Raw genomic sequence first — 27,983 nt, 5'->3', positions numbered from 1 at the left:
AACTCTGCTGCATCCTGTTTATATCATAAAGAGAGAAAGAAAAGCTCCAAGACGCCCTCCCTCCCCACCTTTCTCCACGTGGAGATAATAAAGCCCTTGGCAACCTGTTCCCTGTAATCAGTATGAGGTAATTTTATAAGCTACCATGAAAGAGCCATTTGTTGAATGCCCGCTTTGTGACAGGCATTTGCTGATGGTTTAATATGCCTTGTCTCATTTAAATCTTAAAACATGTTTAGGAGGGAGGAGAAATGAAACAAAGTGTTCTTTCCACCATTACCAAAGGAAGTTGCTGGCTACTATGTAACTTGAACTTTATGTATAATAACCCCAAATGGAGTCCTATAAACAGTTGTGGGGTACAGAAATTGCCTTAGATAGAAAAATTTTAGACAGTGCTTTTACAGGTGAAAAGCAAGCATTTCAGAGCTATTTTAGATAGGTATTATAAGTGGAGGTTTAGACCAGTTTCCTGCCAGATTTACACAGAATCATGTGGGAAGGTTAGTTCTTTGACTTACAATGTTACATGCTGTGCATTATGTGCTCCACACTATTTGAATGGCTTTAGTATTTTTCCCTCCACTAGCATTTATAAGCAAGCTCAAGATACTCCTGATTCTTTCAGTTTAAAGTGAACACTTCTGGGAGGGGGGAATTTCCTTCCACAGCAGTAGGATGGATGGATGGATGGATGGATGGACGGACGGACGGACGGATGTTCTAATTCTAAGGCATTGTTCTTATAACATTGCCTGACTGAACAGAGCACGTTTTGTCAGCTCTCTGGCATTTCTGAATTTGTGCAATTCTGCAGAATTTTTAGCCTCAGGTCTTAAGGTTAAGCTTTTTAAAAAATTTAACTCAAATGACTTCCTTTTATTTGTGCTTTTGGTGTTTGCTCTCTGAGGCCATCCTTTCCTTTGTGATTTTTCTTTGAGTCTTGAAATGCTGAAGAGATTGTACTTACTTAATTAACGAATGACACTGGGCCCCTTTCTAATTGGAACCCCCCTGTAAAACCTGTTTGTTAGCAGTGTATACACCTGTAATGTTAAAGAATGAGCAGGCCAAGGGTTGATGAGAGTGGGAAGCTCTGAAATAGCTGGATTCCTGCTTGCTGGAAAAACATGGGAGGCTTGTCCAGGGCTCCATGGCTTCTGGTGTTAGTGATTGTGTCTGCATATTTTAAAAGATAGCTGTGGGGACAGGGCCCCAGAAAGCAGTTTCCAGGATCTCTGCCTCACATAGAAAGGTGCTGGCTCAGGTAGTAAATGGCCATCGACTGTGATCAAATGGCCATCAGCTGTGGCTAGTTGGCCGTCAGCTATAACCAGTGAGCCATTGGCCACGAATATAACTGCCGTGGCTACGCTAGCAGCAAATGGGGGCTAGCAAGAAGATGGTGGCTGAGCCTGCAAGCGGCGCAGTGAGGGTTGCGAACAGTGTGGCTCCTGCTTCCTGTGTCTCCAACCCAGCCGCCAGCGAGAGTATAGAGATATGACTCCCCTACTTATGGCTCCGTGGGTGTTCCTTTTTGGCCTTGCCATGTCCTGCAGTTCTTATGTGGGGAGCAGGAGCAGAGACCCCGCAGGCTGACCTGCACGACAATAGTACAAGGTAATGGAGATTACATCTGATGCTCACTGCCATTCTGTTTCAGGATATTTGAAAATTTTGTATAGAAACACATTGTGGCACCTCACACCAAAGGGGCAAACACCTTTTTGTGAATTTTGGGCACTTTTGGTTTGTGTTCAAGTTTTACCTCAACTATTTTTTGTTGCTCTTTGCTGAGAGCTCTGTAAGGGTTTTGTTATCTCTCAATCTTAGTGAAGCTGTTGCTGAACAAATGAAACAATATTAATAAATACCTTGCATTTATAATAGGGCTGTAAAGCTCATAGAGTACTTGCGTACAGAGTATCTTTTTGCATATCTCAGCAGCCCTGTGAATTAGGCGTGGCAGGTATTATTAACACTTTTATTATGCAATAAATTGAGAATCAGACAAGATATATCACTAGCCCAAGAGCAATATACTTTTTTTTCTAAAAGAGGCAGAAAGAATTAAACACACACACACACACCTCCCCATCACCAATACCACCACTATCACTGACAAAAGCATTTTTACAAAAGTGCCCTACATTCCCTCTCATCAACCAAAATAGTCCTGCGCTATTAGTTCCCATAAAGAAACAGATTGGTTATTTACTGTAATAGAAAACGAGATGTCACCTGTGGGAGACCATAAAACTAAGGCCCTGCAATTAGAAAGGGCTTTTGAAATCGAAGGCTTTGTACCTCTGACAGAGTAGGTGGACGTTGTTCATTTGATCACCATCACTTTCCCTCGTCCTTCACCCACCCCCACATCTAATAGGTTATTAAGCCCATTGATTCTGCTGTTGCCTTTGAAATCGATGGCTACTCTACCATTCCCAAACAGTCCAAATGCGGATCCTCACTGCCCTTTAGCATGCTGTCATTGGGCTTTTGTGCTGGTCTATAAACAACATGTATTTGTTTGTGCTTGAAAAAATTTGTATATTCTCTTTGTAGTTGCTAACATATATAAAATAATTTCTAGGGCTTATAAGATATGTTGCCAAGGAAAACTGTTTCTAAGTATTTGTTTGATTTTCACACATATATGTCAAGTGGTGATTCTTGTGTCATAATGTAATTTTGAGGGCTTTGTAGCTCACTTTTAGAAGGTGTCTGTTTTCTGCTACTTATAAAATATTTACTCATGTACATAAATAACTTTTAAACCAGGAATTAAGAATTATAGCCTTGTGTGTATATGGAGGGAGAGACAATCAATAGAGTTTGTGTTTATAATTACAAACTATATTTAAAAAGTCATTCTGAATTTTTAAAATTCCTTTAAAAATTTACAGTTGTATATCTTGGTCATTTATGCCATTACAACCATAAGTAAGTGAAATTTTGAAAGCTATCAAGTCCGTCATTTAATTTTACAATGAATTTAAAGAGAATAATAGGATGAGCAGGTATAATATGGTGAAGAATGTGGCTAAAGTTGATATTTGAGTTGACTGAATTTTATTTTTGTGATACCTATTGAAAAAAATAAGAATGATCCTAAATATTAACACAACAACCAAAATAAATTTGTCGTATTCAATTCATACAATTTTTTGTGAGAAAAATGAAAATAATATTTGGATTTTCTGTATCACTACTCCTTTATAACAGGACATTGGGAATTGACATTTGTTCTGAATTGTAATCCATTCCACAAATATGCAAAATCATTAGCATATGGAAGAATTCTTTAGTCAAACTTCTATTTTCCTCATTAAAAGGATAAACTATATTTTGCTTTTTGACTTAGAGATATCACTAACAATATTATTCCACTATGATTTCCTATCTTGATATTGAGTGGTAGCATTAGGAATATAATTTTGGTTTAGTGTTTTCTTTTTTTGTTTTTTGCTTTTGTTTTGCCTTGTGTTTTTTTTCCACAACACTCTGTGTCTTAGATTTCCAAACCATATTCATCCCAGGTAGGTGGAAACTTGGATGGATAACTGAAATGTGATTGTTGTGATTGCTGTGATTGTCTGTACTTTTTGCATCCCTTTGATGTCAAAGATAGATACCATGAATAAATAATTAATTGTGCAAGCTCAGGAAAGGCAGTGAAAGTCACTAATGTTATTCTATTCGCTTTCTGAGATCAGGTACCCCATTTTAATTAAGAACTGCCTTCTAATATAATGATTACATTGGTTTGATTTCTTTATAAATTATACTAGCTAAAATATCCTTTAAGAAAATTAAATTAATGAAGAACGGGGTATTTTAGCAGTCTAAGAAGTTATGTGAAAAGGATGTTATTGAGAGAATTTAAGAGTTGGCCAGAGGATGGGCTAGAAGACCTTTAAATGTTTTTTATTCTTGGGGATTCCAAAATTCCAGTGCTAGGCTAAAGGAAAATTTATTTAAGAAACACTGGTCACCTTAGTTACAGTGTTTTTGTTTGTTGTTTTGTTATAGACTGCCTCTTTAAGGTATGTCCTATGAATCGATATTCTGCACAGAAACAATATTGGAAAGCTAAGCAAGCCAAACAAGGGAACCACACAGAGGCAGCCTTGCTGAAGAAATTACAGGTAAGGGCCAGGTTTCTATTTGTCTGGATTAGGCTAGACCAGGTACAGCAATAACGAAAGATCTATTTTGTAGCTTAGTGATTTTACTCAATACACAAAGATTTAGAATAGTTGTAGTAACACATTGAAACTGGAAGCGACTTTTAAGTTATAGGTTGTGACTATGGTATGGAGGTAATACATTCCTACTGCTATTTTTTAGGGTGTGCCAGACTAATTCAGAGATTCACCTCTAACTGGAAAACAACTCAAAATCTCTATAGGAATATAAAATCTAGTTATACTTTACTTGGCATTGCACTTTTTTTTTTTTTAAAGAATACTGAGAAAAAATAAAAGTCTAGTGTTTCTAATTTTGGCTGAGTGTAAACTTGATAGGACTTAATTTGTGTCATTTTCTATTCTACAATTTCTATTACTTTCAGAGTTTAAACTGTACTTTGAGACTTTTGAAATTTACCTACTATCCTGGTTGGTTTCTCTAGCAATATTCCTTCTGAAAGTAATTTTTATAAGACCAGAGAGCCTAGTACTTTTCTGAAGTTTCCAACATAAAAGCTTTCCGAGGTACAGTTGGCCACATTTCAGCATTAAATTGAGAGAATCATCACATTGTTGTAATCATGTATTTAATTATTGCTCCCCACCCCCAAACACCAAGAGTAAACCAGTCAGCCTATTTTATTCATGGTTATATTCTTTGTGTGTATAAAAGAAACCCCAAAACCTTATTTCTTTCTCAGTGATTATACTCTGTTTACTATGTTTCCACACTGAATATTTGATAATCATTTTGCAGCATGCTGCAGAACTGGAACAAAAACAAAATGAATCAGAAAATAAGAAACTGTTGGGAGAAATCGTGAAATACAGTAATGTTATACAAGTAAGTATCTATTTACTTTCCTTTAAAAGGTGAATATTTTATTGGAAATTTGCATATGGTAGGAATGCCGAGTAGCATTAAGATTTTGGGATACAATAGTTTGTTGTTTGGTAGGAATTACAGATATTGTGATATTTTCAGTTGATATGCACCACACTATTCTATATGTCTGGGAATATGCCTGCTGTATACCTATAAAGAAGTGAGCTTATCTAGATGTATGCACAAGTTACTACCTCAAAAGGAAGAAGATGGGGAAACATAATTTCTAAAGGCCCGTAAGAAAATAGTCCTTTAGTATTAGTGGGACTAAGATGTAACATATGAAGCTTTATCTTTTTATTTTGTAGAGGGAAGAACCTTTACAAATTGTACTTTTAGATGAAAATCGCCCCTGCGTTGTTATTAGAAGATCTTCTGTTTCAATTAGTAGGCACACTGATTTATCTCAGCTGCATTCCTTTCTTGTGCTTCACTTAGATCTTTAGATTTTTACTTGGTTGTTTGTTAATAGACGCCCCACCTTGTTCCAAAAAGAATGTAAGGCATTTATAAAAATACCGCATAACAAAATAAAAAAGAAATAAGCAAGGCAACTGGGTCAAAGGGAAAATAATTGTTAAATGAATAGAGTAAAATTGGGTGAGGCAGGTTTATGAAAACCATGTTGTAAAGTCTGGTAAACTTGGGCTCCAAGCCTTTTTGTTGCCCCTTAGCTAAAAGGGAAGCATAATGTGTTACAGCTTTCACTTAGGAGGCTAATAACAGAGAACTAAGTCAGAGGTCCAGAAGTAAAAACATTCCCAGGAAGAAGACCAGAGAACTATTTCTCCAAAGAGCTCTCTTAAAGAGAACACTATTTAATATAATAAACAATAGTAAATAGTACAATGAGGCATTTCATAGAACTCTTGTAAAAAATAATATACCCTGATGTTTTGTTAATGGATCTGAGTAGTTCTCTGATGGAACAGGATGAAGGTGATTGGCTGGGTCTACAGCTCCTTGAATGTACGAGTTAATCTAATGATAGATTATGTGATACCTGGGGCTGCATGTCCCTTGGACAATCCGCCATAAATAGAGTTTCTCTTATCAAGTTTTGATGACTATTAAATTCTGGCAAATGAAGCTTATTTTGCTGAAGTGCAAATATTTGCATGACTAGTTAGGGGCTTCTTCATGGGCTCTAACATAGAGGATCCCAAAGGAGTGGGGTTGGCCCGGTAGGGTTTTCATTGGTTTATGGTAAAATGAGAACCAAGGATGTTATAACGAGTTTTTCAAAAAGCTGATTTCTTTTTTCAATTAAAGAACTACTCTGTATTTTGAGATAATTTCCCTCTTATCGTGTATTAAAATAACCATTCTTTTTTGAAATTGTAGTAATAGACAGGTAGGTTGTTTTAGTTTTCCCATTCAGTAGACTAATGTTTTGGAAAAATTTTGTCCATAGAATCCAAAAGTTCCAAGAAATGGTGCTTCTATCCTGTTCTGAAAAGGGGGTGGACTCAGTACTGTCTTGTGGAAGTTGCACAGCCTGTTAGGACAAGCAGCCTGCCTCCTCGCGGAGGAAAAATTAGGGCTGTCCGTGGGCAGGGATAGTTCATGATACTAAGTAGGTCCGTGCATTATTTTAGTGTCGTGGTTTTTCTTTAGGATATTCTGTTTTTGTGTCTGTGCAGGAATTGAGAAAGGATGTGGTTTGGGGGAACCTCCAGGTCTCCTTTGAAAAGCCTGGTTTTATTCTATTATTTATCAGTAGAGGAATCCCCTGGTTTGATTTCCTAATGTGCCTACTACATTATGAAGCAGAATTAGGGGTGGAGATGAGGAGGACTACAAAGAAAGGCATCTCAGAAGGATGATGAGTGTGGAGTCTGAAAAGAGCTTCTTAGTTTAATCCGTAGCCCAAGCTGTGTTATGTGGGTGCACGATGTACGTATACGTGTATACGCGTATTTAACAGAGCTGCTCAAAGAATAAGGCAGTAACATATGTCTTTTCCCTATAGCTACTGCATATAAAAAGCAACAAATATCTGACCGTCAACAAAAGATTACCCGCGTTACTGGAGAAAAATGCCATGCGCGTGTCCTTGGATGCTGCCGGCAATGAAGGGTCGTGGTTTTATATTCATCCCTTCTGGAAACTGAGGAGCGAGGGTGACAACGTATGTAAATATGAATTTAAGAGAAGAACAGTGTGTTCACGAAGACAGTAATTCTTAATAAGTGAGAGAATCAAGGAAGTGGAATGGAAGAAACTAGAGTTTTCAATTTTCAACATATTATTTTTATGTTAATATCTTTAGTAGGTTAAAAGCATTTATTTCTAGTACAGATTGTACTCAGGAATCATAAAAGGACAAAGTTCAGCTAATTGAAAACTCATTTCCAGCTAGAATTTGTGTCAGAGAACTTAAGTAACCTCAGTATATAGTGGCTGAGCCTGAGAAGAGACAGGCCGAGTTTGCATCTCTGCCTAATCAGGGAGGAGGATGGCTGTAAGAAAGAACTGTGCTTAGAACATGGTGTCTCCTCCTTTGAATTAACAGAGTAACACAGTGGATCATGGCAGTATTTCATTTACTGGCTCTATCATCAGCTGTTTACATCTACAGTCCATGCCTCTTAATAGATGTGTAATGTAGAAGGAAGTATAGATTGGCACTTTCTCATTGACAATGAGATTTAAAATATGATGTGGAATATGTGCATATTGTATCATGTAAATTTTAGTAGTTCCTAAAATATTTTTTGCTGCTTTATAGAGTAGGGAAAATAAAAATTATGTGAAATGAGTCAATAGGCTCAATAGTTAGATATTTTTGTGTGTAATACATAAAGTACGAGGTGACAGTCCCTAATGCTGGTTGACACTGAATACTGGAGTAACTTTCCTAAATAGCATACCTTACAAATAAGGGATCAAGTGATCAAGAAAAGTAGTTAAGATTTAAAAAAATGAACGTTATAAATTCAGAGCAATATAAAAATATAATTACTCTGACAAAGTTTTCTCAGTACCTTGATTACATTTTAAATGTTGTAGATGTCTCTTGTCTTAGAAATGTCTTCTTTTATAGTGAATCTATTTTTCCAGTGAATTTTGAAGTACAAAGTCAATTCAACAGGATGCAAGCTTCATGGTTTAATTTGGTTAATAAATTATCTGGTGATAATCCTCCTTAGGTAAGGTTTGGGAGAAGCATGGCATGCAGGAATGGAATGCACTTAGCCCTATGTTGGATTCCTTAAGATATAAGTCCTACTTTTTTTCTTTTGGCATCAAGTGATGTGTGCTGTGAGCATGATATATATTTTAATTTCAGTAGGTAGTTAATTACAGTCAACTCTCAGTTATTCAGGGACTGATTATGTTTACGAACAACCTATGTCTTTGCATGCCCTTTTTTGTAATGCTCCAGTCCCCCACTGAGTGTTTTCCCTGTGTGTAGGTGGTTGATGAAAATTGAATGTCAAAACAAAACCTGAGCTTAATCTGTGAAGGACTGCAATGAAATGATTGGGTAAATTGGGACCTTTAGATTAGCTATAGATTTTATTAATGCATTTTATCCTGTTTATTTATCTATTCCTTTCCCTGCTCCCAAATGCCTTTACAGAGTCAACAGAGAGTTGAATGTAATGAACTATTTCAAATAATTAGTTGTGTTGCGGAAATAAAAACAACCTACCATCCAAACACTCCATCTTGGTTAAAATGGACAATATAATTGTTAAGTGCAATAGAAATCCTTCTTATGTAGATGTGCTCCATAAAGCATGGCTAAAACGATCTTCCACATTGCTTTTTGCTGAAACGGCTCACTGTTTTTTTCCCTCACCACTGTGTAGCTTTTGTATGTGATTAAGGATCTGTGAAAGCATAAGCACATCCACAGCCGTATATTTGCCACATAAATTCTTGTACTGTAATGCTCATTTTCTTCCCTAGAAATATGCAGCATTTTCTAAAACATAAGCCTACTGTATTTTATTGAAGGCAAATGGAAATATCATTTCATAACAAGTGGTTTAATTTTTACTGATTTTTATTTTAAAGAAGAATTTTAAACTAAGAAGAGGAAATTGCAAGGTTCAAAAGACTTCTAACATTATATTTTACAACTTAGCATTTAGTTAAGTTGCGATCAGGTTGTGAGTGTCCAACATGATGTTTGGTGACTAAAATAAAATGCAAGAATGAGGCTAATGGCAGTCTGGGGAGAAAAATGCTCATATCCTCAAAAAGCAATGGTTTCTATCATTTAAGAGCACCTCTGATCATATGTCTTATAGAATTACAGGGTAGTTTTGGGGGAAAATTCGTGGATTCCTCAACTTTCAGCTGTGTGTAGAAGCCCCTGCTTGCTACTGAGTAGTTAGAAAGTCACTGGGGACAGCCTTGAGCAGAGAACATAAATATTTCATTTTCATTTATCTTCCCATGATTGAGTCGTTAATTTTTCATTTTCAATTTTGATCTAAGAAGACATTAGTTCTTTAGTATGATGATAGATTTGAAAAGGGGAAAAGGCCAGATGTCATTTAATTAAAGGTAAAATTCACATTTTAGGGCAAGAGCCTCTTCAAATAGCAAGTTGATTTTGCTGGGTGGCAAAACTGGATACCTTGGACTTCTCGCACAGGCAGGACTAAAATTCTGGTGTTTTTGGCTTCTGCTATGATGTTATTTTTACCATACCAGGTGCCACTTCAAAAGAAGGGTAGCTGCTAAGATATTTTTGGTAAAATCCCAGCTTGAATCTCATGTGGCTATCATCTAGAATCAACAGAAGTGCCTTTGGAATTGCAGTTTTTTGTTGTTGTTCTTTGTTTGTTTTTTTTTTTTTAAAGATATTTGTGCAGTAGAGTGAATGTGATGTGGCAGAAAATGACTTTATGCTCAGGTTCTGTATTTAATCTACAGCTTCTCGGAAGGCACCTGACCCCATCAGTGGGTCAGCCCCTGTGCTGCTCTCTTCTGAGAATTTCCCCAAATTCCGTATTGACCAAGTGACCTAATTAGGTGTGAATTCTTTGAACATAGGTGCTTACACACTTTTGTATTCTTTCTGGTGCTTCTCGTCTTACTTTTTTTATTTCTCATGATTGGCATCCTGTCCGTTTGATTTTCAAGTTTTATTCATTTTGGTCAAAATAATCATCAAGAACATGACCAAGGACCTGGAGATGAGTGAATTAATGTTAGATTCTCTTGTGAATACTGTTCTTATGAATCCTTGGAGTTTGGAACATTTTGGCTATATGGCTGGTATCTTAAAAATATGTAAGACTTTATGGGTGGTGTTTCGAAGTACATGTAACATATGGATTGGCTCAATGCTTACAGACAACTATAATAAAATAGTAAGACCTAGAGCAGTGAATATACATGCAACCACAGTATTCTCTTAATTGGAGTTGTGGAGGGTGCAGCTCAGCTCCAAGTCCAGTTGCCATTTTCAATCTTCAGTTACAGTGGGCACAGCCCAGCATTCCATGTGGGAATTGAACCAGCAACCTTACTGCTGAGAGCTCACGCTCTAACCAACTGAGCCATCCAGCTACCCCTCTGGTAGCTCAGCACAGCTCATTGTCTTCAATCTAGTTGTGGAGGGTACAACTCACTGGCCCATGTGGGGATTGAACCGGCAACCCAGTTGTTCAGAGTTCGCGCTCTAACCAACTGAGCCATCCAGCCACCCTTCATGTTGATTTTTATATTTATATTTTTGTTTATATTAAGTTTTTAAAACACCAATTCATGGTTCAAAGATAGAAAACAATGTAAAGAGATAGCATGAAAAATCTGTCTCCTCTCCTTTTTTCCGTCTCCCTAGGTCCCACCCCTTGCAGTTAACCACTGGAAGGATTTCTTATGCGTATACTTTTACAACCTTCCTCCCTTTTTTTACACAAAAATAGCCCAGCTATGCCTCCTCATCCTCTCACTTAACACTGTTTCTTTCCTTATCTGTACACAGAAAGCTTCTATGATGGGTCTTTTAGTGAGTTACATCATCTGACTGATGTTGGACTTGAAAGGCGGCGTGCTATATAGAGACCAGTCATGGAAACAATAGAAGCTATTTCTGCAAATCAAAGATTAGTGAGCTTCAGGCTTCTCTATCATATTTGAATGTCCAGATATAGTTTGTGGTAACAATACCATATGTGAATACAAACTCCTGTAATATAAGCTATCAAAGATTAATTTATATTGAAAATGTGAATTTATGTTCCTTAACGTCTTGGTCTAGGTTAAGATACAGTGAGAAGTTATGTTTATTCATATTGTCTAAGACCTAATTTGTTTTTCAGTGATCTACCAAACTAACCTACTCTAATATCCAGTTAGTATAAAATATGCAAAGGAATATATTTTTGGTTTTCATTTCTGAGATGGTTAGCAATTATACAAATGAAAGTGTAGGTGCCACAGTAATAAGTCCTTAATGAAATTTAACAACAAAAAGAACTTTAATATCTATAAAATTAAACTGTTCATCATTATCCTTAAGAAAGCATAACTTTATTTTCCCACAATTTGAGTTATGAATAAAAATACTTGAAGATAAAGCAGACATTGTTAATGGTAGCATAAATAAAAATCAACCTAGACTTACTTCTCTAGAGCATTTTCCCCATAAACAGTTTTAATTTTTATTTAAAAATGAGCGCCAAGTTTTAGGAGCAATATTAGTTTGGGATGTTTGAGATAAAAGCTCTAACTTAAATGGGGGGGACTGCTAAGAAAAGGAGCTACACTAGCTTTATGAATCCAGACTGATGGACACTATGGGACATGATTATATGATCATTTATCAGAAGATTTTTACTTCAAAGAGATAAAGAATTGAACTAAAATTTGTATGGAGGACAAACAGACCAAGTGTTAGGTCAAGAATGAAGACTTCTGTGCAGTGATTTTTAGTTTCAAGTAGAGCACGAAAGTTCCATGCAGTGTCTCAGTTGCAACTTATTTCTGATTCCTAGATTGTTGTAGGAGATAAAGTTGTTTTGATGCCCGTGAATGCAGGACAGCCACTACATGCCAGCAACATAGAGCTTCTCGACAATCCAGGGTGTAAAGAGGTAAGTTGAGGAGGAAAGGAAATTAATGTGTTGATTCCGTTATGAGAGGAAAAAGGTACGTGGTTTCTTTCATTATCCTCATAAGCATAATTCCAGTTATGCTAATTAGGTGCAAATAGATAATGATTAGTTATTGCTGTTTTCAGCTGGTCTTTTGAAGACATTTGTGTTGAAGTGCATACTTCGTTGTCCAGAGTTGTCTTTTTTCCTTTTTTACTAGTTGAAGTAATAATTTCTGGTGTAAAATGGAATCTACAGTCTTATAACTTAATATTTCTTCATTAATAGGTGAATGCTGTTAATTGCAACACTAGTTGGAAAATCACTTTATTCATGAAATACAGTTCCTATCGAGAGGATGTACTGAAAGGAGTAAGTATGTCCTACGCAGAACATTTCCTGGAAGGATTGAAGGTAGTCTTATTGAATTTCTAGATGCAAAACCTGTGTATTCACTGGTGTTCATCGTTTAGCATGTGACTGTAAACTTATGAACCTAGAAGGTGACTATATATTCACTACGAGTGTTTCATTGAGTTTCCCTCTGTGTAAATATCATTAAAAGCCAAGTAGCTAGCAGAAGGGCCCAGAGTATCAAAACCAGAAAGAGACATCTGCTTCTTTTGTCTTATGTTTTCTTGACTTGTTTTTCTAGGGTGACGTTGTTAGATTGTTTCATGCAGAGCAAGAGAAGTTTCTGACTTGTGATGAATACGAGAAGAAACAGCACATTTTCCTTCGTACAACCTTGCGTCAATCAGCCACTTCTGCTACTAGTTCTAAAGCACTTTGGGAAATAGAGGTGTGTAAATATTTTTTTTTTTGGTTTTAATAAATATTTATATCAAAAAGACAAGATTCACTAGCCTGATTGTTTTATTGCTATAGGCATCATTTATGACAGACCAATAAAACAATAATTTTTGTGAACTGATTTGTACCTCTTAACGTAATTGCTGTGACCAATTTGAAACGTTACTACTTCCTTTATTATCTTCTCTGAGGCACCTCTCTGTCTCTCTAGTTTAATACAAGCATGTATATGAGTTTCCTTTGTAGAAATCCATTGTGAACTGTTGTCCAGATTGATCAGACTGAACACCATGTGCATCCAATGGCATTGGAGTTAAGATGGAGTAGGCTGACTCACTTTAAGGAAACCTCAGAACTATGCAGTCACTGAAAAGAACATTTGTTTCTTCTGGGGATGTCGTTTCTTTTGGGATGAGGAGACCCATAGTTAAGAATGTATTCGACCTTCAAAAAGCATTTTTTAATTGCTCCAGTATGGTAGCGTAATTAGGAAAATGTAAGATATGGATTTTTCTTTAAAGGACTTTTCGGTACAGTGGAGGAGATAAGATATGCGTAATTACCTATAAACAAGCCTCCAACATCTGATAAATTCCATCTTGATTTAATGGGCATCCAGGCTTATAGCAGTCATTCTCAGCCACTTTAAACCTCTCGTTCCTCTTTGACAGCATGTATTTTGTGACACTTCCTTTGATATCCTAAAATGGAATTCATAGGTAATATTATTTATATATATCATGATTAAAAATAAAATACCCAAATTCTAACATAAAGAAGAAATAAAAGGAAAATAATTTATAATTGAATATGTATTTCAACATGTAACTACCTACTCTAGTAGGTATTATATTTATACCTATCCTTGATGGATACATTTGGATTTGAGAGAAGTGATAAATGAAGAGGTAAGAAAACATTCTATATGAGTACAGAAAAAGGGAAAAGGTTCTTAGTCTGGGATCCATGAAGAGCTTCAAGTTATCTGTAAACCTCTAATAACTGTATACAAAATGGGTATGTACCAGTATGTGAGATAACCAGTAGATTTTATCAGATTCTCAAAGTTATCTATCCCTCCCCCCAAGGGAGCAAGAATTCACACATTGACAAGATCACAGTTGCTGGGGTGATTAGCAAAGAATTTGTGGAAGAATTTTGATTTGAGAACTAAGCCTTATAGAATGGGTAGGTTTTTGGTCACAGGAGGAGCATTTTTAAAGGCTTCATTCACTTTGAAGTATTTTTACAATTATTGTCTCATTTGAGCTATTGGAGTAGGGGAAGACATACAAGCTGGAGTCTAGCAATTGGCATTAGAAAGTTCTATATTAGCAAACAGAATCTGAGTCTGGGGCAGGAGACCATAGTAATAAAAAGAAAGTAACCTGCTGAGGGAGAATAATGAAAAGTTATTTAATGAAATTAAATAGCAGCCTTATGTTATTTAATCTTCACAACAATTCTATGAATTAAACCCATTTTGTACATGAAGAAACAGGCTTGCAGATGTTAAATTACTTGCTGTTATCACACCATAGTAATTGGTGGAGCTGGGACTCAAACATAGTCCTCTTCAGACGGTAAAACCTGAGCCTGGCTGCTGCACCAGGCCACCTGTCATAACCAGCTGTTTCAGAACTTCTGCTTTTATTCTTCATGCGCCGAGTGGCTCAGCATCTGGGGGCGAGGCTAGTTCCAAGGACAGGTATCAAAGGACATGGTGTTAGTAAAAAGCACACACGGAAAGGGCCAAATACGAAGTTAGTCCAGACCTCCAGGCCTTGGCATTTCTCTCTGCCTAGAATGATCTCTTCCAATCTCTCCGCATGACTGTCTCATTCTTATCCTCCAGGTTTCAGCTCTCATATCATCTCCTCAGAGTGGCCCAGGCTGTGTCATATCTAACGTAGCCTTCCCTGGTTACTCAATCATGCACTGTGTGCTTCCTCCTGGCACATGCCAAACCTTATTCATTGAAAGGGCTAGTCTTATTCATTGCGGTGTCCCTATTGCCTAGAAGAAAACCTTGCACATTGTAAGTTTTTAAGAATCTGTTGAATGAATGTTTGAACAACAAATGGTGGGGGAAACCCGACAGTATTTCCAACTTTGGCCTGGGAAACGTGTGTTTTGGAGTAAGGCTGCATTTGCAGGTGTAAGGTGTGAGCATCATGCGTGCACCGCGAGACAACTGTTATGTTGCTTGATCCTTTATGGGGAATTTTGTTTTTCTTCCACATTGCCCTCTTATGAAAACATACAGTAGATTTGACAAGTTAGCATTAACAGGCGGGCACTCTGTGTATAGTCTTGGCATTTGCTTGCCAAGAACAGGAATAATTTTTAGTCATTACTGTCATTGTTCTTTTTGTCTGTAGGTGGTTCACCATGACCCATGCCGTGGAGGTGCAGGACAATGGAACAGCTTGTTCAGATTTAAACATCTTGCAACTGGGAACTATTTAGCTGCAGAGGTAAGACTAATGGATATAGTGCTATTACATCTCCGACTTTGAAATCGTGAAATAGGCAGGTTCTCCAAAAGATGTTATATTTGTAGGAACAAATACAAATGAGGAACGTTATGCAGATTTGACTATTGTCTGTCATGTTCTGGGTTGGCATATAAATTATTCTTAAAATGTAAATATTAACCAAGGCCTTGAAATAATCTGTGTCTTAAAATTAAACAACAATCAAAAGCAATAACAACAACAGAATGCTGGTGGTTGGTTTACTGTAAAATCAAGTGGAATGGGGTATCTGATTTGTATATGTATGTAATTAGTCCTAAAATTTTCTATGTAGTTTCATTCTTTCAGCGTGTCTGCATTGGAGAGATGATCAATTCATTGTTGATGTAGTATAGTCACTAATTTCAGGTTGGGCTTCTGCGGCCACTCTTTCACTATTGTGTGGCTCCAAACCATGGGACATAAAAGGGTTTTCGTCCTGATATGGAACTGTCTGAAAACTGCCAATAAAAATGGTGAACACATAATGAAAGTTTTTCCTTTTTCCACTAAAAGCATATTGACATTCAGATAGATAAGAAGGGTAGGTAGGAGTAATAACATAGAAATTTTAGAAATGATATAATTAAAGTTTGGTTATCTAATGTGAAAATAATTTTGAAAATATTTGTTTTTAGATGTATGAAAATATCCATTCATTTTGCTCTCCTCAACTTTGTTTCTGTGTTTCAACTCAGAGTTTCTTCTGGGGTTCTAAACCAGAATCTGGCCTTAGAATTTTTAGTATTACTTATCTAACGTTTGCTTTTGGTTGTGAGGGAGGGTAGGGAAGTGAGGATGGAAAACTGATGAGAAAATGGTGTGGGAAACAGGACGTTTCTGTAAACATGCTGACCCCTGTCTAAACAGGCACCTAATTCCATTACCCTCTCCATCCTATTAATCTGTGATAATTTTTTTAGTCCTTGCCACTATCTGATTTATTGTACATTTTATGTTATGCATACATATTATATTTCTCTATCAGGATGTATGCTCTCCAAAGGCAGGGATTTCTTCTTTTTAAACATCATCACTGTGTCCCCAGGACTTAAGGCAATGCCTGGAACTTAGAAAGAAGTGGATGAATATTTTTTAAATGAATGAAGGAATATAAAGAACCTATTCAGGCTTCTATAAGCTTAGACGATGGGAAGAAGGAAATTTCGGGATTTGTATCTGAGAGGCATTTGGAACAACATTTGGGCAAATGAATCTCTCTAAGCTCTAATACCCTCCTCTGGAAAATGGGGATAATCATAATATTTATATCATAAGATTATGAAGAGAATTAAATGAGGTAAAGTGCTTGGTATATAATGTGTGGCTCATGGTAAGTATCCAGTAAGTGATGCCAGCATGATTACTTTGATTATATGATAAATAGGGATTCTTCTTACTTTTATAAACATCTGATTCATTATTTATGAATCTCCGCAAGTAAGTGAAATAAAGTTTTGCAATTCATTGCAAATTTATTTGCAATTTACTGGTTATACTGTAAGGTTTTTGAAAAGTAACAATTTGAAGCAAAATTAGGCAGTACAGTAGCGAATCTTGTCTAAAATAAGAATTAGAAAAGACTACTAGATGTCTTATAAAAGATAAGAAGTTAGGATTAAATTTCTTTTGGCTCCTCTGTTAGTGACCCTTTTCCTTAATTCACTTTTCAATCAATGGCTGTTTTAGCTTCTGACGTTCTGTAGAAAAATGATATGGTTACCCATGGTTAGTTTTCCTTGTTAATCTCTGCAATTAAAACTTGTATCATTTGATACAAATGATTAGGTTATTAAGAATTAAATTGTTTATTAACTTTAATGAAAATCCAAGACCTCAGTACATAAATGAATTCATTAAAAATGGAACAACAGAAAGCAGTTCATTCCTTGAGAAGAATTTGAAAGACTGTCTTTTCATTCTATTTCTAGAGAACACGACTTTAAGTGCCAGATGCTATTTTGTCCATTCAAAGGTCTGGTGTTTTTGTAGGACCTCTTCTTTGACCTTTAGTACTTTAGATAAGATCTTTTTAAAAATTCAAGATGCGGGAAGAAGGATAGTGAAGCATTAAGTACATATCTGAAACTGGAAAATTAGAAATCTATTTTCTATTGATTTGAACTAGTGTAACAGAATGGGTGCTTCTGTGTTGTATTCTGACATCGAAGAAGAAGTCATGGCCTCAAAATGCTGACATCTGTCAGTTGGGGTTTTATATTTCATATGTCAGCTAAGTTCAGACAAGATCCTGGCACAGTCTTATCTCAGATGCTTGTCCTGTTGGGGTGAAAGTGTCCAGAGCTGTGGCAGGATCATAGTGATGACAGTCGCTTGATACAAAAATTGATTTCTAATTCCAATTCCACAGTAGGTGGAACAATGATTATCCTTTTGTCATTTTACTTTTTAAAATGCTCAAGTCTTGAATTTAAGCATTATTCATGTCTTGAGTTCAGGGCGTTCTCAACACTTGGAGTGGTTATCTTCCTCGCATTATTTGCTTTATTATACCCTTCTTGCTAGGGGAGAAAAGACTCCATGGCTTTATGTTCACTTTTACCTTTAATATCTAGATACTACTTAAAAAGTCTGACACACATATTGGGATGTTGAAAATGTAAGAGCTGGGAACAATTATTTTTGGGATTCATAAAAACAGCAGACATCATCTTGAAGATTTTATACACTTGTTAATACATGTTTCTTAAGTGCCTGATAAGTGCATAGGACGGTAGAGTACACTGCAGATAGAGAAGGAAGCAGAGGAGTCAGTCTTTGCCCTTCAAGAACTGACCTTCTAGTTCAGAAGGCAGCATACAAAAAAGGACATGGACATCAGCAGGCAAGTTCATGCAGGGCTGATTATATGTGCAGGTGGAGTTGGGTTAGTGTGAGATCAGCCAAAGAAGGCTCTGGCGTGGGGTGAACTTTTCCATGGTTCTGAAAGAAAGTACCAGACACAGGTTATCAGAAATAAAAGAACAATCCTTGTAGAAGTTGCCAAGGTGACATAGAGAGATGGAATGTTTAAATCATATGTAGACAATGTGAAAAAGAGAGGCCAGCTAAAAGAAAGGGCTTCAGCTAAAAGAAAGGATTTTGAATGAAGGGTTTTGATTTCATCTAATTAGTAACAGGAATGAAGTTTGAAGTTTATCCTGGTTAACCTTAGAGGTTAGGACTGGACAGCTATTTGCAAACATGTGGTAGACACCGGTGATGGTAGAAAAATCTAATTTCTGTCCTTCAAGAGCTCCCAGTACAGGATGATGAACGTATTGTAGCAATATGAACCACAGCGGGCTTATGCAGAAGCACTGAAGTGCAAAAGAACCGTAGGTAGAAGTGCTGGGTAGTATAAGGAATGGTGCGGGGGCCAGAGGAGGAGCTGCCTGACGGAAGAGTAAGGCGGATAGGGAGAGAGAGGAAGCGCAGTGAGGGCAGCTGTTACACAGGCAAGGAAGTGGACACACTAGTATTGTACACACTAGTTTCACATGTATGATACGTATGTGTATCACACATAGGATATGTGTGAGTTTGGAAGTGATGCTGGAAGGTGAGGGTGGCAGGATAGTGCAGCCAGAAAGGTAGGGCGGCTGACTTTTTCAGGCCACACCTATTAAACTAAGGAGAATGGTTTTATCTTTAAAGGAAAGAGCGGCACCCTAAATAAATCTGTGCTTGAAGAAGAGCACTCCAGAATTGCACTGTCCAATGTGTGCCACATGTTGGCTGTTTCCATTTAAATAAATATTATTAAAATTAAATATAATTTGAAAGTCACTTTCTCAGTCACACTCTCCACATTTCAGGCTGCTCCGAAACTACACGATATTGGACAGTGCGGTTACAGAATATTTCTGTCGCCACAGGACAGGTTCTAGTGGACAGAGCTACTCTGGAGCCTTTGTGAAGTGACTGGCAGGGACTGAATTTAGATGCAGAAAGACCAGATAGGAGACAAAGATATGATCCTTTCAAGGAATTCTGAGGACGTGAACCAAGGGAGGGGTTGGCATTGCTAATGGCAAGAAGGGGGAGACAATTTTAGGACATAGAATCAATGGAGTGGAAATTCATAGAACGTTAGGGGTTAAGGAGTAGGATTTGGGCTTTGGAGAACTGGTAATGTCTTTTACCAATTTAGGAAATATGGGAAGAGGTACAAAGCTGATGAGGGAAATAATCCATTCAATTTTGAATATGTTTAATTGGAGTGGCTTGTGAAATGTCCAGGTGAAGATGCCAAATAGGCACAGGTTTCACAAGTTCTGGAAGTTTGGGGATTGGTGAGGGCTGAAGAAATAGATGTGGTCCCCCTAGCATGGATGAGATCGGCGAATATGAGGAGAGTGATGGGACCATGAGGAACTCCATCGTGGAAGGGTGGACAAAAGACTGGAAGCCTGGGAAGTCAGAGAAGCAACTGGAAAATCCAATGGGCTGAATCACAAATGCTAAGCAAAGGAGGATAGAGTTTCAAAACGGGGGAGTACTGTTGAAAAGGTTAGGAACAAGCCTTTTATAGCATTTGGCAAGAACATGGTCATTTGTGAGTTTATTGAGAGCATTTATAGTGGAAACCAGAATGCAGGGGTGGCGGAATGATGAGGAAACCAGCAAATGGATGTAAGTGTAGACTGAGTTTTCATATCATTGCTGTGAGAGGGGAGAAACAGAGTAATAAAGGGAAAGTAAGAGTCCTATTAGATAGGTTTTTATAGACTATTTTAGAAAATAAAATGGATGAAATCTGAGCTGTTCTTGCATTAAAGGGAAATACCTATCAGAAGGGCAAGATTTGCCAGTGTATTACTCTTTTCCCTCAGTCTTTCCACTCTCAACATGCATATTTATAATCTGAAATATTACTTTAATGTGCTTGAGGCATTCCTGGTCAATTGGATTATGTAATTCTTGAATTGCCTTTGAGTTTATGGTGTTTATATTGGCCAGTGTGGTAAAGAGAGCCTAGTGTAGTGGGAAAAAAACAATCTCATGTATACTGCTCACAATCTTTGACTCCAAGTAAATATTTAACCTCTCTGAACCTTGGTTCCCTCGTGTGTAGAAAAGGTGGTAATATATATTATATGGGGTTATTTTGGAATGAAAGAAGATAGGAACTGTTCAGCACCCTGCACATAAAAGGAATTCAGTAAGTGTTAAGTCCCTTCATTTTTATGGAGAGGAAGGGGAGAGAAAATGCAAAGTAGTGTTTATTATTATTAGTAGTAGTAGTAGTATTCAGAACCAGTATTTCTTTGTCAGTCAGATAACTGACAGGTGGTGGTGGTGGTGGGGATTTTAGTAGCTCACCACTGGATACCTTGTATCTAGAACAGTGATATTTAATTTACCACATTCTGTAAATACTGGATGATTGAATGGATAAATCATAGAGACTATGAAGTTGTAAATCCAATCATTGCACTTTACAGAAAAGGAAACCCTGGCTTAGAGAGGCGATTTATTTTGTTCAAAGTTTAGAAACAAGATAATGGTGGTATTTCAGTTGAGTGCTAGACTTGTCCTGCTTCAGTGGTTCTTGTCCCTCAGGGGATGTTTGGTAATGTCTGGAGACATTTTTATTGTTACAGCTGGAGAGAGGGAGCTACTGGCATCTAGTGGGTAGAGGCCAGGCATGCAGCTAGACATCCTACAATGCACAGGACAGCCAGCCCCCACAACAAAGAATCATCCAGCCCGAAATACCAGTAGTGCTGATGTTGAGAAGCCCTGGTGTACATTATGCTGAAATTGCACTATCATTTGTGGACTGCCTGCCAGGTTAAAACTCTGCTTTGATATTGTGAAGAGACCAAAGGTAGTTAACATCTGGTCCTTGTCCTCTAAGAGTTTGTAATCTAGAGAATAATATTAACTCAATCACAGGGACATTGATGCCTCTTTTGCAATTGTTTCCATCATACGTACACATCTGAGGTAACTGGTTTTGTATAATGTTTAAAATGTTGACATCTATAGGTGATCATGATAAATCTCACAATACATTTAAAGGGCTGCAAACTTAATTCTAAGCACAAGTGAGAAAAAAACACATAAAAATTTACGTATACATATATTTCCTAAGCATGATATTATATTTGAGCAGTACTTACTGGGTGGCTAAGTTATTCAGAAAAATGTAATAAGCCTATTGTTTGTGAAGAAATGAAGGGGGCACTATTCAATGAAAATTAGACTACCGTGTTTCCCTGAAAATAAGACCTAGGCAGACAGTCAGCTCTAATGTATCTTTTGGAGCAAAAATTAATATAAGACCTGGTATTATATTACATTATATTATATTATATAAGACTGGGTCTTATAGTATAGTAAAATAAGACTGGGTCTTACATTAATTTTTGCTCCAAAAGATGCATTAGAGTTGATTGTCTGGCTAGGTCTTATTTTCGGGGAAACACAGTATTTGATATGCTGAAGATTCTGTAGTCTAATGATAGAGACAAAACACATAAATTGCACGCTATTTATGCATAGCCCCTTTTTTTTTGGTGAATTGTAGAAAACATTTAGGAATTAGAACAATGATCTAACACTATTTAGATTTTATTCTGGAAGATGTTTTGGATGTTCTGAAATCCAAATTTCCAATGTCAGGAGGAGATCCCCCCTCCCCACACACAGGCAATTCTTGTATACCAGCTGAGTGTCCTACAATTCAACTCAATGCTGATACTACCTACCCAGAGGTAGCATCAGGTTCTGCCAGTTAAGTGTTCAGTTCTACAAGACTGCCCTCCAACCAGCCCCACTTCAGATGCTATATAGTTGCAGCGTAGGTTGTTTCCTGTGCGTCTGACTGGCTGGCTTTGTATCAGTGGTTTCCACAACCTCCTCCTTGGGTTTTATCAATTTGCACAGAACTCAGAGAAACATTTTACTTACGAGATGACTGGTTTATCACAAAGGATGTAACCTGCAAACAGCCAGATGGAAGAGATGTATAGAGCAAGGTATGGGGAAAGGGTGCAGAGCTCTCTCTGAGGGCACCACCCTTCCCAAATCTCCGTGTTCACCACACCACTGGGAAGCTCGCCAAACCCTGTCTTCATGAGTTTTTATGGAGGCTTCATTACGTAGTCATGATTGATTAAATAATCTGCCATTGAACAAGTCAGCCTCCAACCCCTCCCCTCTCCCAGGAGGTCAGGGGGACTGAAAGTTCCAATCCTGTAATCTTAGCCTCCATCCTTAGGGGACCTAGGGGCATTCCAAAAGTCATCTTTTTAACGTTACAAAAGACACCTGTACACTTTGGAAATGACAAGAGTTTTAAAAGGTCTGTGCTAGAAAGGGGGACAAAGACAAAATTTACAATTCTTGTAATTCACAATATCACAGATACTAAAGTGAATCAAGGTGTAGAAATGGACCCTTATTCAATTTAGAGGTTCCATCAGTATTGCTTTGAGAATTCAAGATGTTATTTTCGAGAAATATATACTGCTAGAAAGCCATGGACAAAATGTAGAACAAAGTATTTAATTATGAATTAGATAATAAAGGCATTTGTGACTTCATCAGGTAATGCATTACAGTACATTGTTATTTGGCTCTCTCCCAATAATATCAATTTCTGCGGACCCTACATGTAATTAGGTGATACGAGGGAAAGGAATACAACCATATAGTTTTGCCCTTAATACACACCACTGTTGTCAGCTGTCAGCACACTCCTTGCCAGTTTTCCATAGATCTTTTCCTCTTATCATCTGATTGGTGTAGGAGAGTTCACAACTATATCTATGGGGAGAAAGTAATTTTATCATATTTTGAATATGCTAATAAGAGAGGCTCAGTGAATAGTTCTTCCACAATTGTGGGAAGAATTATAAGTCAAGTATCACAATTTCTGATCTGCTGCTTTCTTCCTTTTCATTCTTTGTATATTATGAAAGCAGTAACTTTTGATGAAACAAGATAGATCGAGTAGTGCAAAATAATTTTTCTTGTTAAAGATTTTGTATTGCCTTTTTAAACTCAACTTGCTTATTTGTTTGTAGATAGGCAAAACTTCCACCAGATGGCAGTAAACACTTATTTCCTAACTGTGCAGTAGTGTTTGGGTTTAATTAATTAGTTAAAAGCAGTATTCAAGAACCTATACAATGGTATTGAATCTTATGAATGTTAGGGCTATAGTTTTAAATATCCCTACATTTAGTTTTCTATCAAATGTTATCAGTCACAGTATATGAAAAGGGCAGGGTTTTTATGTACGTGTATGTATGTACATGTACATAATACAGATATATACCTGACTCTATATGCACACATATAAACATATAAATATTACATATCAAAACATAAATTGTGCCTGGCACATGTAACATTCAGTAAATGTTATTTTTCCCTTCTTTTCATTTCTAACCTTATCAATCAGAATGATAGATTGGCTTTGAAATGCTAATCATTGGAAAGAGGAACATACATTTAAAATCATTTAAAAACACGCACATGATGATTTAATGACTTTAATGTCATATATAATAGAAATAGATCAAAACAAATTTCATTATAAAAAGTAACATTTTTCTTGTAAGGAAATGGATAACATTGTGGACTTAAACAAAGTTTCAATCAGCTTCTCGCCTTTATGTTAGATGGAAGTTGCAGTTCTCTTTCATTTGATTGTGGTATACTCATGACTTTCACTGCCTAGGTGTTTATGATATCACTCTCTCTCTGCCACTTTTCTGTTCTGACTTGTCATATTCTCTACGTGTCTTCTTTCTCGTCCTCTTTGTCCATTTAAGTGAGAGCTCCCTTTAAAGATTAGTAGTGGGTATTTATTCTTTATATTCTCTATCACTCACTCCAGTGGCTGCAGTGGTCCATGAATTTGATCTCAGATATCGCGCTGCCATTGAAACTCAATAAATATACCTAAAATTGAATTGTTTCCTCACAAAATAGTGCATTTTCTTAGTTCTGGGTTAAAAACTTGAGAGTCAGGATAAATGTATTTTTCTCTTTCAGTTTACGCATTTAGATTCTTCTGACTCTGTGTAAAATCTTCTGCATTCTTGTTCTTCTTTCCATTTCAGCATTACGATTTTTGTTGGTGCTCTACTGCCTCTTACTTGGACCACCATACTTGGTTACTTTGCTTCTTTCATCCTCCATCTCCTACTAACAGTAGCCAATTGAGGATTTTTAATATCCTGTTTCTACAGATAGTATCCCAAGAATATTCAAAATCTTTCTGAAGATGCAGACCCAGTAGCCTATGGTTTAAAGGCCCCACTGGTCTGGGCTGGCCTTGGGTCATCACACCACTCTTCTTTGTGGGGACAGCAAGGAAGTCACATGCTATCGCAACTACTAGGTGTAGCTTGGAACCTTCAGCCCCGTGCTTCCAAATAACCCTGCCACTCACCAGAATATTTCACTTAATGTGCCCCAGGTGCCTCATCTGTAAAGTAGGGTTTAGAATCCCTTCTAAGAGGACAATAGTAAAAGGAAATGATTAACTTTTAAAAAGCATATAAAAAGTATGCCAGAAATGACATTTATGGGTCTTCTCTGAACAAGTCTCATTTTCTCACCTAAGTGGCATTCGCTCCCCTGCAATGCCTGTCCTCTGCACTCCGTCTTCTCTGCCAATTACAATTCTATCCATCCTTCCAGGCTTAGCTCAAATGCTACCTTCTCCCTGAATTTATTCTTGAATAAATTTGCCCACCAAAGATCCCTCCCTCCTCTGACCTATATTGTTTATAAATTATTCATTCCTGTCTTCTATCTCTTGTCACATTCTGTTTTGTATTACAGATAACTGTATTTATGTCTTATTTCCTCTCCTAGATTGTAAGGTCTTGTGGTCAGGGGCCGTATTCTCTTTGTCTTTGCTAGAATACCATATGCCACACAGTGTTTTGCCCGTTATAGATGCTCTATTAATATTTAGTAAATAAATTATTGAATAGCATATTAGATCACTCTCTCCAATGCCAGATTAGTTATTTATTTATTTAAAGTGTGTTTTTCCAGGACCCATCAGCTCCAAGTCAAGTAGTTGTTTCAATCTAGTTGTGGAGGGTGCAGCTCCCAGTGGCCCATGTGGGGATTGAACCGGCCACCATGTTGTGAAGAGCACCGCGCTCTAACCAACTGAGCCAACCAGCCGCCCCTCTAATTTATTTTTTAACATAGGAAATATTTTCTTTAAAGTCTTAACGATTCAGGAATCTCCACACGACTGTGTCTTTTATCTGCTTTTTTAGAAATAACATTTTTTCAGTCACCCCTAGTCTACTTACCTTACTAATTACTGCTATTATTCTGTTTAGAGAAGGAAAGCCGCAGTATAAGTAAAACATATGAAAGCATATATTTGTTTGGCCTGTAGTTAGTACTGGTGAATTCACATAGGCATAGATTTATTTGGGTTGCTTTTCCTCTCCCTCCTCACTATATATTACTAGCACTTCAGTGAATTTACTGAAGCAAAACCCTAAATTAATTATTAAAAAGACACAGTGCAGCCTGAGAGACACTAGATGAGGCAAAATCTAACTGATCAGCCCCATCTTTAGTACTGTTGTCAAAGACACGCATATGTGTAATTTACTGACGTATTGCTCTGATTAGGATTTAGCCATAGACCTCTCTCATTTTTACAGACGAGGATTCTGAGTTCCATGGCGATTAGGTGACCTCTCCTAAGGCCCATGGTCATTTCCTTACAGAGCACCGTCTGGAATTCAATTCCACAGACATTTCGCAGGGATTGAAATGGGTGATCCTAAATGGGGGCAATACCGGGGGTGCCAAAAAAATGTGGACACATTTTAAGAGATGTTATCTGTGCTCAAGCAGTAGTTCGCCGTAATCAGAAGTGTCTGGACGCTGATGGTAACCACTTTGAGCACCTCTTGTAATTGCAGAAGTCAAATGTGAGTTGTATTCATCTTTTGTTATTGGTATATATTGAGTATTACAATTTGAATACAGTTTTTTTCCTTTATTAAAATGTGTATACATTTTTTTGGCACCCTCTGGATGTGAAGGCTGAATTTTAGAGTGTAGTGTTGTCTTTGGGGTAGAATATGAGCTATGTTTAAGAGGGCATAAACGATTTGTGTCTGACTCAGGTACATTAATTCCTGTTTCTGTAGACATTTTAGTTATGGATACATCATAGCGTCCCCACATGAATTTATGTTACAGCGTCTGTAACAGTAGTACTTGACTAAAAGAGCTGAATAAACCCACCCAGGCACTATGGAACTTTTTTATTACTACCAAATAAAAGTGTGTCTGTTTTTAATTGTTAATTTCAGGTGCAAAACAATATATATATGATTATACTTGTACACACCTCACAAAGTGATATCCCCAACAAGTCTACTACCCATCTGAAAAGATTGTCTTTTTGAGTTTCATTAATCAGTAGACAGGAGGTCGGTTAATTAACTATCTTTTTGGCTTTCTGCCTTTCATTCTTGGATTCCAAAAGCAAGATAATCCCGTTTTGGAACTAATTTAGCCTCAAATTTCCCCAGTTGCTGACCTAGCACGAACAGGCAACTTCTTGTTGTGTGTATCAGCAGCTCATCATGTTTATTGCTGAGCAGTACACCATTGTTTGAATATACCATATTTGGTTACCCATTCTCTTGTTGCATGATAAGCATTTTTGTCTCAGCCTAATTTCTGGCTCTATTTATGTCCGCACCATTGTTTTCCCTCCTTTCTTCACCCCCTCATTGTCCTCATATGAATGTGTCAGTCTGTTTCAGATGATTTTCCTGGAATATGGTGACCTCTGCACACGCAGTTCTTTCCTCAAGAGCTGATGAAAGCTTTATTTTCTGTTATCTTTGATTATTGCTTGTGTTCCACTTATGTTCTCTTTGTTTTGAGTACACCAATCACCTATTAGTTGACATGCCCTTCTCTGGTCCTCCATGACTATTTTCTTTTTCTAATTTTCATTTCTTTACACCTTTCCTTTGTATTGAGGGGTAGCTGTTCAATTTTTTTTATCCTCAGGGGGGCGGTCCCTGGTGGAATAAACTGAAAAACAGCCATATCCTGCAACTCCAGGTCCGGGAATGTCTCCTTCAGTGCAGGACAGAGACATGAGAATACGCCTTAAGGTTAATAAATTATCTCAAATCCCTTTTGGCCGGACAAAGGAACAGATCTGATAGATAGGAATGGGTTATTTCATTAATCCCTTCACTCATTTTCTGTAGCATCTACTATGCTTTTTATTATTGCCAACATGGACTTTAATTTTGTATTTACGTTTTCATTTCTAGTGAAATCCTCCTTAACTTCTTGTCATAATTCTTTATATTTTTATATTATTATTTTTATATTATGTTTTCAGCTGTTGATCTTTTTTTTCCCCAAATAAGCATCCTGATTTATTTATTTATTTTCCCCCCTTCTTCCGCCTCTCTCCCCCACTCCGCTTCAAGCCGTTGTTCTGAGTCCAGTTGTGTAGGACACGGCTCTCTGGCCCATGGTGGTA

At 37.1% G+C, this 27,983-nt stretch overlaps 1 protein-coding gene across 2 annotated transcripts in view; it reads left to right on the top strand.

Annotated features, from left to right (window-relative positions):
- ITPR2 (inositol 1,4,5-trisphosphate receptor type 2) overlaps positions 1–27,983 on the top strand; it is a 435,712-nt gene that overhangs the window by 82,338 nt on the left and 325,391 nt on the right. For both annotated transcript variants that reach the window (XM_033117018.1, XM_033117019.1), the window contains exons 3-9: positions 4,033–4,148; positions 4,948–5,034; positions 7,049–7,207; positions 12,039–12,137; positions 12,426–12,509; positions 12,793–12,939; positions 15,332–15,427. In XM_033117018.1, the coding sequence (XP_032972909.1) occupies positions 4,033–4,148; positions 4,948–5,034; positions 7,049–7,207; positions 12,039–12,137; positions 12,426–12,509; positions 12,793–12,939; positions 15,332–15,427 (788 nt within the window). The remainder of the gene's footprint in view (positions 1–4,032; positions 4,149–4,947; positions 5,035–7,048; positions 7,208–12,038; positions 12,138–12,425; positions 12,510–12,792; positions 12,940–15,331; positions 15,428–27,983) is intronic.

The sequence above is a fragment of the Rhinolophus ferrumequinum genome, chromosome 10 (assembly GCF_004115265.2).
Source record: "Rhinolophus ferrumequinum isolate MPI-CBG mRhiFer1 chromosome 10, mRhiFer1_v1.p, whole genome shotgun sequence".
NCBI lineage: Eukaryota > Metazoa > Chordata > Mammalia > Chiroptera > Rhinolophidae > Rhinolophus > Rhinolophus ferrumequinum.
This window is presented reverse-complemented; position numbering and strand designations above follow the sequence as displayed.